The 16,614-nt window shown below is 42.6% G+C and overlaps 1 protein-coding gene across 1 annotated transcript in view; it reads left to right on the top strand.

Moving 5' to 3' along the window:
- GPI (glucose-6-phosphate isomerase) overlaps positions 1-16,614 on the top strand; it is a 39,223-nt gene that overhangs the window by 8,962 nt on the left and 13,647 nt on the right. The window contains exons 2-7 of the mRNA XM_073605765.1: positions 7,800-7,890; positions 8,646-8,714; positions 11,736-11,855; positions 11,975-12,058; positions 13,104-13,250; positions 14,990-15,061. Of these exons, the coding sequence (XP_073461866.1) occupies positions 7,800-7,890; positions 8,646-8,714; positions 11,736-11,855; positions 11,975-12,058; positions 13,104-13,250; positions 14,990-15,061 (583 nt within the window). The remainder of the gene's footprint in view (positions 1-7,799; positions 7,891-8,645; positions 8,715-11,735; positions 11,856-11,974; positions 12,059-13,103; positions 13,251-14,989; positions 15,062-16,614) is intronic.

Below are 16,614 nucleotides of genomic sequence, written 5' to 3'. Positions count from 1 at the left end.
AGGGTCCTGTAAAATGTCACATTTACGAGCCCCTTCCTTTCCTGCATGAACTCATTTAATGATCGGTTCTGATCACTCACTGTGTTCACTCATAACTCAAGGAATGGTAAACTGTTTATATTGGGGTGGGGGCCCTGTGGTTTCTAAAAGCAGCCCTGTACGTATGCATATCAGATGGGGACCTTAGACTCTAAGTTTCTTGACGGTAGAGACTGATTATGTAAAGTGTTGCTGAAATTGACTTGCTTTACTGAGGTCCAGTCAGTGACTTTGCCAAGGCTGAGATGAGATCCTCAATCTACTGCATGCAGGAGGAAGCATTTCCTCAGTCTCCCCTCCCTCCAGTGATCAGACTGCAAAATTCAGTGTAGCAGTCTGTACACCGCAATACCAGCCCTGGAGTGAGTCTCCCTCATGCTGCTTGCAATGATGAGCATTTATTTGTTGGTGTAGCCAGGTGACAAGGCTATGTTTATCCACCTCACTTATATGGTTAATGATACATAACATAAGTGGTTTAAAACCTTTTTATCTATATATGAATCCACAAATGCGGTTGTGGCTATAACCCATGAAATTAAGAACGAATGATAATTGTGCGAAAAGGATAACAATCTAATTTATTTAAACTTGCTATTGTACAGAACAGAAACTTGTATTTATCCGAGGTTAGCAACTATAACAAATGATACAACCTTAAAACAAAGATGTTACCAATGATACAAAGTAATACAAATAGGCATATTGTTATAATGGTCATACACAGGCTATCAATATTTTAAGACAAATCCTAGGATAGAAAAGGTTAGGGAAGAAGTAAAGCGATAAGAGAATACTTTACACAGAAATTCTTGCGTGTGGCCATGTTGTGTCCAGACCATGAGGTTAAGAGAGCCTTAGCATCTCTAGGCTTTGGATTTTGTTATGCCGTGTTCACACTGGCGGACTTATCGACCAGACTGGTCCGACGGAACAAATCCGTCAGACAATCCGACCGTGTGTGGGCTTCATCGGACCAGCAGCAGACTTTTTCAGTCGCAAATCAGACACTTTAGATTTAAAACATGTTTCAAATCTTTCCGACGGATTTGAGTCCAGTCGAGAAATCCGTTCGTCTGTATGCTAGTCTGACGGATGAAAACCAACGCTAGGGCAGCTATTGGCTACTGGCTATGAACTTCCTTATTTTAGTCCGGTCGAACGTCATCACGTACAAATCCATCGGACTTTGGTGTGATCGTGTGTAGGCAAGACCGTCGGACCTTTGATGCCGAAAAGTCCACCCGTGTGTACACGGCATTAGAGTAACCCATTCCTACCAATCAAAACTCAGGATCACCTCATTGGTTCAGAAGTGACATTGAATCCTGATTGGCTGAAATTTCAAGTCCAGTTGGCCATCATGCTTAAACATTAGACTCTCTCTTTGGTGTGTCTGCCTTAAAACAGTTAGCCCTCTTTGATCTTAATATAACCAGTTCCGAAATTGGCATATCAAGCCTCCAAGACCAAGTGGAGACACAACGTCCGATAGGGCCATCTCTTCAAACAATAGGGTAACTTGGTTATCAACTGACCATTTGAAGACATCAAACTGCTTTTGAGAGGCAGTGAAAAGTAGTAAGCTGGGCCGTAAGCTATTAAGTACACACGTTCCTATAAAATTATATGGCAATTTAATTAGAAAGTCCTCACAATGGTTCCCTTGAAGCTCCTTGATATAAATATGAAATCTCCACCACAGTCCCCCCTGAAGTTCATTCTTGAACTTATGTCCTCCAATGATTTTGTACCCACCCACAACAGCCCAGAAGCCCCGACCCTTCCCACACCACCACTGCGGCCTCCTCTTCCTTTCTTGAACACGCTGGAACCCAACAAGGTAGACTTGAGACAGCAAAGAAATCCTGGTGCCTTTTTTGAGACTTCACATCTGAACCATGAGTGTCTGTACTGCAACGTTTCATCACCCCTCTGCCTTGGAAGAGCAGAACTCCAACACTGATGGCGGGATCCTGGCATATCTAGTAACTTGGTAATACAGTGTAATGGTTGCATCGATTTGGATCGGACCGTGAGACAGCACTTTTCATTATGGTGAAGGAAAGTTCAGGAGAGTCTTATTTGTTGCACATTTGTCTCGAGATGACTTGGTTGTCGTTGCTTCTTCAGGTGGTGGTCAAGCGGGCCTCCAGACAGTCGTGCATGAATACAAAAAGGAGAATGTCAGTGTACAGGTATGGGAGGAATGCCAGACAGGAGCAGCGGGTTGGCCATTAAGACTAAATGCTTATAAGGGGTGTAATGCGAATGAGTAAATTGGGATCCCCACAGGGTACAGAGTCTGAACAACGGCCAGTATCATCCATGGCGCTTGATGGTAGGGATAGTCAAGACTGCCTGCTATTGCCTGGTCCCTGGGTTCACCACACCTACTCACGGGGCTCAGCTTAAAGCAGTAGGCAGACTGGGGGAGGTAGAATTACATTAAGACCTGGATGTCCAGGGATACCTTAGTTTCACTGGGTGTAAAATGTGGTACTGCTGGGCAGGAATGCTCACGCCTCCTAATTTGTAAAAATAAAAATTATGACTGATGTCTTGGCTACATTATCTTGAGGAGATAGATGATAGAAACTAAAAGAAAAACTTGGAGCATAATATTTAAAGAGGGAAAGAGTTGAGTAACAAGAAAAATAATAATGAAGAAAAACCCTACAGATTTAATGCTGTTCCAACCAAGACTGTTGAAGAGCATTGAATCTGTATTCAAAAAAAAAAAAAAAAAATGCATTAGTTGCACAAACTTTTGCTGATTGCTGGGGGGGAAAAAAAAAAAAAAAAGATAACAAAGGGCAATTCTTCTCCCATTAGCAGTATATTTGCAGGTCAGGTACACAGATATTAACAAAGAGATAAAAATTGATAGAAACTTTTAGAATTTACGTAAACCTGACTACCTGTTATTACTCATTGTTATAGGCTTCTCAACAAAAAAAAGAAAAATATAGGTCTAGGGTCCTCCTTTTTAAATGCGCACAATACTCTACCTCAGTCTCTTAATAGTTACCCACATCAGGACTGCAACTGGGTGGAGTTTACTAAAGCTGTGGCCCTTGACTGTACCTGAATGAACTTTTCCCATTAAGAAACCTTAGTTTGAGATATTTGAATTAACCTCTTTTGATCTTGAGATCACCCAAATCGTCCTCTTCACTCCTCCTAAGACATCCTGATTTCCAACTTCCTTGTTAGCTCCTCCCATGCTCAACCTCAGGACTGCTCCCGAACCTCTAGAACTCCCCCACCCCAATATGTCCAGCCAGGCCCTACCCCTCCTGTACCAACATTGTTGCCTTAACCCATAGCACAACACCTTCCTTTCTCCAGCACTCATCAGTACCAGTCATCTGAGGCTGTCCAGACTCAAACCATAGTAGGGTCTGATAGGATAGTACCCAGATTGACCATGATATCTGGATACTACCCTCATCTGCCTGTCCTTGTAAAGTGAAAATTGACCCACTGAGAGAGTCGGTCACTTCTCCAAGGTCTTGGATGCTGAACAGAACAAGTTGGCTTTCCTAACCCCTTCCCTGATCTATAGCACAAGACCTCCCAATGTGGTCTCGAGTATCTCCAGCTCCATAGTGTTTTTAAGGTACCCAGTGCCCCACCTCCAGCTCCAACGGCAGTCTCTATTAAGCCTCTCTTTATCCTAAGTATGGGAAATAGTCTGAATACCCGGATTGAAAACCACCTGCCAACAGGTACACTCGATTCTTTATAGAGGCTGCACACCTTTTCCCTCCTATCATTTCGGTAATCAATGTTCTTCACCCATACAAAATAAATTGCCTACACTCTTCAGACAGTACTCACATGAATGACAGGGGCATAGTGCAGCACTGGGGCGCTGGTCTTCCTGGCATGGAGAACAGACAACTAGTTAAGGTACACAAGGAGTCTAGGACAGGAAGGACACCTATGGGTAATAACTGAGGTGAATACAGCATGCTCACACACCTATAACCAAAGTGAAGGTCCGTAAGGGCTTACCTTGCTTGGAGTCCATTTTGCAGAGATGTATGCTCACCCTTGCAAATACACACAGCACTCGGTAACAAGGTAAGAAGCTACCTGAGATGTGAATCTGTGCACGGGGGCTTTAACAGGAAATTGCCAAGGGATAGTCAAGGTAAAGCCGTAGTCAAGGATTCCGGAAGACCGCATAAACGATAAACTGAGCCAGGGTCAGAAGCCAGGGTCAGTCTTGGAACACCGTAACAGGAACACTTGGCAACCAAGAGACAATGAACTGACAAGGCCCTCAGAGTAATGCAGTCTTTTATACCCAGCAGATTAGGTAACCTGTCTCAGCTGATCCAAGAGTGACAGGTGCAATCAGAGTATCGCCCTCAGTACTTCATGCTGAACTAGGCATGGTTGGAAAGCAGGCTGAAAGGAACTGAGGTGTGGCTCAGAGGTAAAGAAACTGGAGCACTAAATGGAAGGCCATGCGTTCAAGACCAGCCTGGGCTATCTGAGATGCGACCCTACCTGGCCGTCTGCTTGGCACGGTAGGGACCGTGATTGGGTCCTTGAAACAGCCAAGATCTGGTAACACACCACACAATCTTTCTACACAACTCTTCTCCAGGTTCACCCAAAACTATACAATGAGTCCAGACCTATACACATCTTTTAAGCAATCAGGTAGTCCCTCGTAGTACACATCTGAAGGTAAATCTAAAGGAAACCGAACAATAAAAAAATTGCATAATGTGTATCCAGCTCCAGGAACTGCTGCTACCAGACACAACAGGCAAAGAAAAATCCCTTGCAGCACTGAGGCGCCGGGATCGCTGAACAGTAAGGGGCACAATTCGAGCCGACCGGTGTGCCTTGAAAACGCACAGATTGGTGACAGATACGCCACAGACACATTAGACAATTGGTAACAAATAGCCACGTAAAAACAGTGACACTGGGCAGGAAGCAGGCTTGAAATGCACTTGGGGACACATAGATTGCTAGGGACATTAACACATACCTTAGCGTAAGGCAAAAAGCCATGCTTGAAAAGAGAGCACTGGCTGGGTGTGTAATTACAATAACAGCAGGGGGATTAAGCAGTCTTAAACAAAACTACACAAGTCAGCATAGCCACTTTTTTTTTTTTTTTTTTAGAATTGGATTATAACATACAACACACACACTTGGGTAGTCCAAAACACAGCCGAATGGGCTGACAAATAGAAGCACCAACTAGATAATGGTGCTGAAACCCGGAAAAAGAAGAGAAATTGTCTATGGAGGCTGTGATATCCTTTTTGTTCTGCAAGCCATGAAACCCAATTATCGAATCTGAGGGATAAAACGCCAATAAAATTTAAGTAATAAACATTACATTTTTCCTTCTAGAAACAAAATAAACCAATGGATTTTATACCTGTAACAAGACCTTAGCATATGAAACAAATATACATTACATAAACAGTGCACTCTTTTAAATTACCCAAAATTGGTTGAGCTCAACTTATTATGAATTGCTTAATACATTATTAATACCATGTGGATTTTTGTTTTATGGTATACCAATAATTCCCCCAAAAAGAGGGAAAAAAAATGTATTCACCTTTTTGGTGAGAAAAAAATTAGCAACTCGTAATAAACCTTTTAGCGGTACCATTTTATCAACAAATCGTAATGCCTCACCACAAACCTCTCGCAGAACTGTCTCGCTGGAAAACAAACACATTTTAGTAAATGCACCTTTTCAATTCACTATTACAGATAATTATCTTGGCTCAGGTAATTTGCATGTCAATACAGTTTGCTTTACACTCTCACAGATCTGGTGAGAAAGAAGGGGGGGTCATTTTGGTGGGTTGTCAGCAGCTGAGACAAACATCACATGACACGACATATATTGCATATTCCGCACACAATTAGCTAGGTTAAAGGCTAACTCTAGACATCACACATCAGCATGTTTTCTATAATAACCTGTACTTCTTAAACCCATAACCTCTGTTTGGTAAGATTGAAATTCTTTCAGAAATCCATCCCATTTCATTAGCTCCTTCTCCGTCTGTATGGGGGCAATTTAAAAAAAAAAAAAAAAAAAAAAAAAACTTGCCTTCCAGGGATTTATTCTTGCAGAGAAACCCCAGGGATGGAACATTTTTGGCACATACCTTAGGTGTGGAGGATGTCCCCCTGAATTCAGACATACCCAAATCCTTTGCTCTGTTAGCTCCTCTATCTGACTGGGCAACTGAAGTCATATGGCCGTGTCATCTTTGTGTGATGAGTGCGGTACAGATCTTCCCATACTTAGTTTAACCCTCTTGGAAAACCTCTTCCCCATCCAACAATTCCAATCACGAATATTCTAGGGCCCATATTTAACCCATTCTTAGGGACGCTTGGACCCTGACCTGATTTACCAACCTTTTATAGGTTGATCCTCCAAAGGTAGCGACCCTCTGGACCGTGATTGGGTTGACCGGTACCGCCGCTGTCACCGTTGCTGCTTTTTTTTTTTTTTTTTTTTTTTTTTTTTTTTTTTTTTCCCACTACTTGTCAGAACAATTCCCTGTCCTGACTATAGTCCTTCAAATAAATTAGCCTGGAGATTTCCCAAACTCAATAGTTCGATCCCTCCTACTGTTATTGTCCTAGACCTAGCTCACATCCATGTGCCTCTTGCAGAAACACACCACAGTTCACCTACATGGCTTCTCATGAGACACGTTCACATCTATGCTCTTTTTCAGCCGCAGTGCATTTGGAAAGGGTCAGGGACTTTTTGCGTTTAAAAAAAAAAAAAGGTGCTTCTCTTTTTCAATATACTTCAATGGAGAGGCTGCAGAAAAGCTTGTAATGCGTTTTTGCAGCAATTTGTGTTTTTTAATCTGACCAACAACATATTGGCAAAAAAAAACGCAAATCGCAGCAAAATCACGTGCGCAAAAAGCACTGCAGAAACAGATCAAAAGCAAACTGCATAGGTGTGTACCGAGCCTTATGCTGGCCACACGGATCAATTTTCAGATGAGAATATTCAGAAGAAAAATTTTTGTACATTCGCTGAATGAAAGAATGTTGGAAATTTTAACTTGTTTTTAAGATTCTGTTTTTAAAATCCATGTAATTTCTGAACGAAAACCACATACAATACATACAATGACCAAGAAGTTCCCTATTATCTCCAAATATTCCCATCACTGTAGTTGAAAATAAACGTTGACCCGACCCCCACTAACGATTAGAAAATCGAACGAGCACTTTTTTTTTTTCCTTCCTTCACCCTACGTTTTGCTGTTAATTCCATATGTAACAGGTTCTTGTTGCCCTAGAAACTGTAACCAAAAACCCTAAATTTTAAAAAAGTGTGGTATTTGGTTAACGTGATGCCCATAACGGATCATTTTAACACCCCTCACAATTGTTCAGATTACCAAAAATGCCCAAAAAATCTGATATTAAACATTGTAGTGGGCCTTTGGAGAAGTGATGTAGTCCTGGTTTTCAGTGGTTGGTGGGGAGAGGAGCTCTTTATAGATGAGTGGTTGGTGGTCAGTGTAGTGTCCTCCTAACCTGATGGTCCGACCCCAGAAGCTCAATCCACCATTACTCAAGGAACCCCCCAAGCAACCTTCTGAAGTAAACCTGGTTGAGGTGGGCTGATGCAACCTGGTAATTTTAGCAAGTGGTCAGATGGAATTGAGGTATGGAGAGGTTATGTAATGTGTTCTATTCAATCGGTTTCTTCCGTGTTTTTTTCTTTCCAGTAAAACTCTGCAGACCGGCAATGGAGACATCTTGGTGGATTACTCCAAGAATCTCATCACTGAAGAGGTCTTAAAGCTGCTCATAGAACTGGTAGGTAGTCTGTTCATTTCAGTGTTGTGTATTCTGGAAGTTGTAGTCCTTCAGCAGCAGAGGCTGTGTGTTCCATAGAATAGACAACACAGGTTTTGGGGTTCAGCATGGGACAAATTCTTTCTTTCTATTGGCTTGCTGCCATTTTATTTGTCCAATGAATCCAAAAGCCTACATTGGGGTAATTTTAGGTCACAGGATAAGGGGAATATTAAAAACCACTTGTAGCATCTCTATCGTGGGATAACATACATAATGTTTGTTCTCGGTGGAGTTCATTGAGCATACACGGGGTCATGACCCATTGTAGATGTCACGGAGCACCGAAATCTATTACAATGTATTATGGAGGGACATGTTATTCACCAAGTCACCTGACCAATATTGATAGAGGCCCTGCTGACACTTCCATGTTCTTCTAGATCTTCTAAATATCTCATTCACGCTGTGTGGGAGAGCAGGAGGGTCTTCAGTGCTTGCTACTTGGAAACGGGGGGGGGGGTGGTCCTCTTTGCTTGCTGCATGTGGGGGTGTCCTCATTGCTTGCTATGTGGGGGCAACAAAAGGGTACTCGCTGTTCGCTGTGCAGAGGAACAGGAGGGTCCTCATTCCATTCTGTGGGAGGCCCTATTGTTTGAGTGTGGGAGAGATGGAGGGTTTCCCTATTGCTTGCTGTATGGATATTTGTAACCTCCTTCTTCCCCCTTCTTCCTTCTCTCTTCTTTTTTTTTTTTTTTTTTTTTTTTTTCCTTCAGGCCAAATCAAGAGGTGTTGAGGCAGCTAGAAAGCGCATGTTCACTGCGGAGAAGATCAACTTCACTGAGGTACAAACCTTTAGCTTTACAGCCAAATATCTTTTGTATATCAATGTTTATTTGAAGCTTAATTATGAACAATCAGCATAAGGTACATTGCTTACATTTAGTCCAATGTGTCCTTTGTGCTGGTGCTGGCTGCCATAGTTGAAGTCCTATGTCCTGCCCTCCACCCCCTCCTATAGCCTGCAGCTTTAATGTTCTGGTGCTGTGGGGGTTAATGGAGCTGAGGGACCTGTTGCAGGCACTTTCCAAGAGTGCCAAGTATGCCCGTCCTTTACTTAAACACCCCCCCCCCCCCCCCCCCCCCCAAAAATTCATAGAAGCTGTGGTATAGCTTCCATTAAAGGAAAGCGCTCTATAAATGGAGGACGGGCGGATGGGTGAAAATACAATGTCAATACATGGTCCACCTCCTCCATTCATAGAAGCTATAGTACATCTTCAATGCTTGGATGAAGGGAGTGTGAACCGTGCATTTTATTTTAAAGAAAACTGTAGAGTTTAGTTACCAGTAGCAACCAATACAGGTCCATTCACCACACAGGATATTCACAGCATATAAGTACTTTGGCTGGATGAAGAAGCCCTGAGTGCTCCACCTGCTGGTTGCAGATGTTAAATGTGCAGTATATTTGCTTTTTTCTTGAACAAATATATACCTAAAGTGATCAGTTCTGCTCCATAATGCCACGTACGCACGATCTGACTTCTCGTCGGAAAAAGATATGATGGCTTTTCCAACGGGATTCTGCTCAAGTTTGCCTTGCATACACATCGCTGAACTTACGACCGTCAAGAACGCGGGACGTACACAACTGCGACGAGCCGAGAAAATGAAGTTCACTGCTTCCGAGTATGCGTCGAATTGTTTCCGAGCATGCGTAGGAATTTTGTGAGTCGGAATTGCCACAGACATTTTCAGATGGACACTTTTCCCGACCGCAAAATTAAGAACCTGCTCTCAATCTTTTGCTGGCTGGAATTCGGCCAGCAAAAGACCGATCTAGCATACACACGGTCGCATTTTCCGATGTACTCTCATCGGTCTTTTGCGGGCCGAAATTCCGATCGTGTGTACGCGGCATAACACAATTACACCATGGCTTATGGCAATTCACTGGAGTAATATAGGGGTGGGCGTCTAGGGATTTAGAACAGGAACAGGCCTATGACCAGTAAATTTAATTGTCTTTAGGCATATGCCATGTAAGAAAACATTATAGCATAGGGGATTACATTTTGCAAGCCCTGTGCTGGTCTTTGTAGAGGGGTGGGGAGGGGGAATTGTTGGACTGTAGGGGGGGTTGGGGGGTTGCATTGCCTTTGTAAGATGCATTGGTGTTCATAGTGAAATGAGGAAAAAATATTGCCAAGCATGGAATAGTTTTTTGCCAATTTATTGTACAGTCCATGGCACATCTTGGCTCCTCCAGCATTGCCGCCCTCCAGTCCTGTTCAATCTCCAGATAAACTGTCGTGTAATGACTCTGCAATAATCTCTCTAGTATAACAAGGAGCGGCTCACACAGCAATTGGCAGCAGGTGGTGGGTTCACCTGAGGGCTCTTTTTTTTTTTTTTTTTTTTTTTTTTTTTGTGTTCATTGTATGAAGGTGAATTGCTCTACCCTTCTCTGGGTGTGTTTTGGTTTGTATTGGCTGTTATCGTCAAATAATATCTCGCTAGAAAGCAAATATTTTTTCAGGGCTCAATAGCATACTATTGAAAGTGAATTGTAATACCTGTCCGATAAGTGTAAATCAGCCCTACTCTGTTCTCTCTGGACTACAGAATATCTCCCCCTTATGGTGTGGAGATGGGAAGGTGTTCTGTAGTACTAACATGCAGCTGTCCTAGGGAGGCAACTCAGCTTCTTCATAGACACAGTACTCCTAACGCCTCTGTATTTTTATTTTAAAAACATGCCCATACTTGCCTGTTCTGTGCAATGGTTTTGCATAGAGCAGCCCTGATCCCCTTCTGGGGTCTCCCGACAGCGCTGCAGGCGCCTCTTTGGCAGGTGCGTCCACGGAAAGCCGCTTTCCATGGGGGGCACCTGTGCGTGCTTAGTCCCACTGCTACATCCATTAATAGACAGCGGGACTTGGCCCCACTCCCGTGGCACAGCTTTTGATTGACAATGGCTCCTTCTGCTATCAATCTGTCCAATGAGGGAGGCAGCGGCGGGGGGCCACTGCTCTTGGTCATGTCGCTGGATTGGACTTGGGTAAGAAAAAATGCATAGAATGCATTAAAAGAGAAGTAAAGGGTGGGTTTGTTTGTCCAATGCTGCATCTGGCACCTCTAAACTGAGAACCGAGCAATCAAACACTGCCGATCACTCAATTTTCAGAGCTGCAGACTGTCAGTCAATTCTCTGCTCCCACCTCGCTCACTGGAGTGCTGTTCTGTGGAGGGGGAGGGAGCGGCCGTGTCAGGCTCTCAGCGGCGTCCTGAGACGCATGTCCAGGCACCTGGCAGAGCTAGACTTTATTGTCGTGATGCCCGGACTGATCTCGGTGACGTCGGCCGAGCAGGCTTCAGCCCGCTCTCTGCTGAAAACAGTTAAACAGGAGTGCAAAACGAATTGCACTCGTGATCCATAAGAGTAGCCCAGCCAAACCAGCTTTGGCTGGACTTCTCCTTAAGGCTTTACAACCACTTTAAGGTAACCTGTGCACTGGTTATTAAAACCCCTGCTTGCGGTTATTTTTAATTTTCTTTTTTTTTTTTTTTTTTTTCTTGCCTCCTAAATGTGTCCATGTACACATGGCCGTTTAGAGGCAGAAAAAAATGCCACTGCCAGCGTGTCCAGGAGCAGCACTTTTTGGCAGAAAAAACACATGATGCATGTAAACGTTAGGCACATCACGAGTGTTTTTTAATTTCAATGGGCAGAATAAATTCTGTCCAGTGAAATGAATTGATGCCCAAGCGCTTGATGTGTCTAGTCGTGGTTACATGTGCCAAGCTTTTAATAAATTTATATAGAGTACAAAGACCTCTTCATCTTGTTTTTACTATTCCAGAACCGTGCCGTGCTTCATATCGCTTTGCGAAATCGCTCCAACACTCCCATTAATGTGGATGGTAAAGATGTCATGCCGGAGGTCAATGCAGTCTTGGAGAAGATGAAAGGGTTTTGCCAGGTATAGTCATCTGCACAGATTAGATGGTTATAGCTGTTAGTTTAAACATGACTGGACTGGGATTAATGTCGTGCTTTTTTTTTTTTTTTTTTTTTTTTTTTTTTTTTTTTTCTCTATAGAAAGTCCGTAGTGGAGATTGGAAAGGCTACACTGGAAAAGCCATGACTGATGTGGTAAATGTTGGCATTGGTGGCTCTGATCTGGTAAGGGTTGTTTTTTTTTTTTTTTTTTTTTCTCTACCATTTGAGATTTTTATGAAATTTGCTTTGAGTAAGATCTTGGTACACAGAGGGTTGTCCTCCCCTTTCCAGATGGATGACATGGTCTGCTGGTTTTGTAGGTGCAAATTCAGTTATTTGAAACCTCCTTTAGATATACCGATCTTAAAGTTGACATTTCTGAAAGTTTTAGTTCACAGTAAGTTCACACAATTCATGTGTCAGTGGAATGCTAGATCTTTGAAATTTGAAGTCAAAACCATGGTATCCCAAGTAAGCCCTGGTGTATGTCAAGTATTAGAAGAATGGGGGTGCCACAAATGTTTCAGTCCAGTTAGAATTTCTTGCCCTGTAATCTAAAAGCCAACATGTTTCGGGGGGGGGGGGGGGGGGGGGCTTAAAACTTCATCGGGGCTCTTTTGCTGAAAAAAAAAATGCAAAATGATCCAGCTAGCATGCCATCTGGGTTGCCAAACTTGACAGTTGGCTCATTGTGCAATTGGTAAATCTTGCTTTACTGCCACTGCCTAGCTCTGATGGAGTTTGGAGCCCCCAAAATGTTTGGCTTTTTAATTAACATGTCGCAGAAAATAAAATTGACACGCTTTGGGGGAGGGCAGATGCTTAAATGTTGGGACAATTTTGTGGCATCAGAGCCTTCAAATATTTCCAGTAGGCATCTAACCTTCTGTTTAAGCAGTAATGGACCTTAAATTGGTGAAGGTACACCCTTAATACAAATTCTATAAGGGAAAGATAAAAATGGCTTTTTTTTTTTTTTTTGGACCAGAAATACAGGTTAGGGAGTATATAGGCATTTTCTTTCCACTGCAGAGGAATTTTAAGATGATTTCGGTTAATCGGGTTTATGCTGCATGTATGACGCCTACCTGCACTTTTTTTTTTTTTTTTTTTTCTTCTCTCCACTATTCACTGACTTTAATCTATTCACTGTCTTTATCTTGTGGAACTGGTGCTTGGTAAATGTGTCTTTTGTCTAATGAATTTGCTGATGCTGCTGTTTTTTCAGGGTCCATTGATGGTAACAGAAGCCCTGAAGCCATACTCCAAAGGGGGCCCCCGTGTTTGGTTTGTATCAAACATTGATGGGACACACATGGCCAAAACGCTGGCTGAATTGAACCCCGAGACCACCCTCTTCATCGTTGCATCCAAGGTAATCCTATTACCCTGCTGTCTTCTGAATATGGTTTTCAGCATCCACTTGAGTCCTCCCTGGATTTTGTAGCCGTTCTATCACTGACCTGTTTTAATCTTTCCAAGAACTATCTCAGATTTATTATTTATTACAGCTACTTACAGTGCTTTGAAAGTTTTCATCCCCCTTGAAATTCCACATTTTGTCATGTTACAACCAAAAACATGTGTTTTTATTGGGATTTTATGTGATAGACCAACTCAAAGTTTGTATACTGAGATTAAATTACACACAGGTGGACTCTATTTACTATTCACAAGATTTTAGTTTTGGGGTATCCGAGTAAATGCACACCACACTTTTACAAAATATGCAAACACTTTGAAAATCATTTTTCGTTCCACTTCACAATTATGTGCCACTTTGTGTTGGACTATGAAATCCCAATAAAATACATTTACGTTTTTGGTTGTAACATGACAAAATGTGGAGAATTTCAAGGGGATGAATACTTTTTTCAAGGCACTGTATATAGTGCTGTCAATTCAATTATACATAGTGTACCTTCACATCAGTCCTTGCCCTCCAAGGAGCTTACAATCTAAGGTCCCTAACTCGCATTCGTACATACTAGAGACAGTTAACATCAACATTAATCAGCATGTCTTTGGAGTGTGGGAGAAACCTGGGGTACCCAGAGGAATCCCACGCAGGTACAGGGAGAACATGCAAACTCCAGGCAGGTAGTGCTGTGATTTTAATGTTCTTGGCATTTTGGAAAATCTCTCGCTTCTCGTGGCACATTTTATGCCATCTTGTGACATTGGTATGCTGTTCAGTCTTGTACTTCCTAAGCCTTTTGCTGGAGAGGCTTTATATTTTGTACTGACAAGAGGTAACCTGCCTTAACCGCTCCTTGGAAGTTGAATAAATGTCTAAGGTGTATCTGGTCTATAACCCAGCAGCTCTGGATGGACAGTTAGTTCTGTTACCTGTTACAGATGCCATAAAGTAACCAGCAAAAAGAGGCGTGGCATCCTTGTCTCTTGGATGTGTGATGGAAATTGACAGCTGTGCTTATTCAGATTTGCCAGATGTTCTCCATTCAAATCTTCTGGAAATCATCCAGAAGGGATTTAACTTTAATCTCCTCCTCTCCCAATCTCTCCTGTACCCGGGGAGAAGGGTGGGGCTCTTGGCATGGTATCCATGTACAAAACCAGTATATTCACTTTCCTTGTATAATCCCCTTTTAAGGTTGTTCTTTCCTACATAGAGATATCTCTCCCATCCTTACAACAAGGTGTGGGGTCCCCAAGTGGAAGATTAAAAGGGCACCAACCGTTCATGATGGAGTCCACAAAAAATAAAACTGGCTATCCCTTTTCAGGTGAAGAACAATCTCACTTTATCAGGGCTTAAAAACAAGTAGCAACAATGTAAATTGTTTAAAAAAAAAAAAAAAAAAAGTAACCCTGAAGGATAGTTTGAAATTGGAGCAGTCTGAATGTAGTAAGGGTGCTGGTGACATCACATGTTGACTGGGGAGGGAGATCGAACAAATCTCCAGCAGAGCCAGGATCACAGATGACCTGAAATGGCATCAATCTGTTCTTTAGCTTTTGGAATCGTGTACTAGAATTTTTGGTCAATTTTCTGCAGCTGCAGAGTATAAATGCTCAAACCCAAAAATAACTTTTTTTTTTTTTTTTTTTTTTTTTTTTTTTTTTTTTTTTTTTTTTTTTTTCCCCCTTCAGACTTTCACCACCCAGGAAACTATCACCAACGCCGAGACCGCCAAGGAATGGTTCCTGCAGTCTGCCAAAGATGTAAGTCCAGGCAGTGCTCCTAGTTGGGAGACCGCTGTCGTAGAAGGCATTTGTCTTGCACTAATATCTGGAAAACAAACCTGCTGGCTCAGTGATATTTTAAACTGGAGAAGAACACAGACTTCAGCAGGCTGAAGCTGTTAGTGATATAGATGTACATACTTCAGAATTGAAGGAAAAAAAAGAAGTCTTATGTGTGATAATCTATCCACCTTTTCAGTATGATTTCAGAAAATCCTATGCAATTCTACTAATAGTACATACCACAGCTCCTTCTGTTGGAAATGAAGGTCCTAATTCAAATAACTGTTTTGGGTTCTCTCCTGAAAGCCCTGACCACCATACCTCTCCATCCTGCCATTTGCAGCAATGGGCTTAGTTTCACTCTCGTGCGACCCTTAGTGGTCACCCGGGCTATTTTAAACTGTGCAGCGTGTCCTCTTCGGTCTCAGGCTAACCTTCATAATGGCCGCTTTGGGCTGTTCAAACTACACTTCTGCGAGAAAAGGAGACTAGCACTGCTGAAGCAGAGTTTCAATGGCCTGGAGAAGCTTCTAGGAGGGTCGGTATAGTGAAATTCAGCTTGTCACTTCCATATCATTCCAGTGACTTTGTGCAGCCTGCAAAGAAACCATCCTGGCTCCTCTATAGATATGTATGGCTCCTCTATATTCGCAGTGCATAGTTCATTCCTCTGGGTGAGCTGTACTAATGGCAGCTTATAGAGGAGTTTGACTCTCCCATAGAAAAGAACGAGGCCATGGTGAACATGCTGAGTCGGAAGGGTCCAGTCAAATTCCTTTTCTTTTGAAAGGCTGGGCAGAACCACACAGGGATGATCAGCGGAACAAGGAGGAAGTAATGTAAGGCGGGTGGGCTTCCCTTTGGGGGTAAGGGGATTACTTAAGATGGCTTGGGTAAAGTTGTCTTCTAAAAACAGATGTCCTACCAGCCCATCACACCAGATTCAGGTTCTGGTATCTTGTGACATGGCTGGTAAAATTTGTATAAGAAATTTTTAAAACGAAGGCACTCCTTAGCTAGTAAAATTGTATAAAAGGAATGAAGATGCTAATATATAAAAACAAACTCCATATTGCTAGACATCCATGGTCCCAATTCTGCTAATAATAATAATCTTACTAGTCTTTGAAAATCGGTGACGTCTTGGCGCATGTGCCCTGGTAGCTGTAATGGTTGACGACTTAACTGCCCTTCTTGCCCAAGTAGCAGTCCCGTTTAGCTTGTCCTTTCTTTCAAATGTCGTTCACTGGAATGTGGTCACTTTTCTGCCTCTTTAAAAATGAGCAGATCAGTGGAGCATCTGCAATACAGGTATGGTACATTTTTAATGAGGTTATTACTGTGCTATAAATAAGTGTGAATTCCTGTGCTGGGTCAGAGGGGAGGAAAACCTCAGCTATTTGTAGACCGAATTCTACAGGAGTGACCTTGCCTCAGTCAAGATTGCCTCAGAGCGAGTGACTTTGCCTACAGAGCAAGATGGAGAGAAGATGGGTATGTTGGATGCATTTTTAAGATACCCACCACAC

The sequence above is a fragment of the Aquarana catesbeiana genome, linkage group LG11, assembly GCF_042186555.1.
Source record: "Aquarana catesbeiana isolate 2022-GZ linkage group LG11, ASM4218655v1, whole genome shotgun sequence".
NCBI classification, from domain to species: domain Eukaryota; kingdom Metazoa; phylum Chordata; class Amphibia; order Anura; family Ranidae; genus Aquarana; species Aquarana catesbeiana.
The sequence above is the reverse complement of the archived record's forward strand: the minus strand, read 5'-3'. Positions and strand labels throughout refer to the sequence as shown.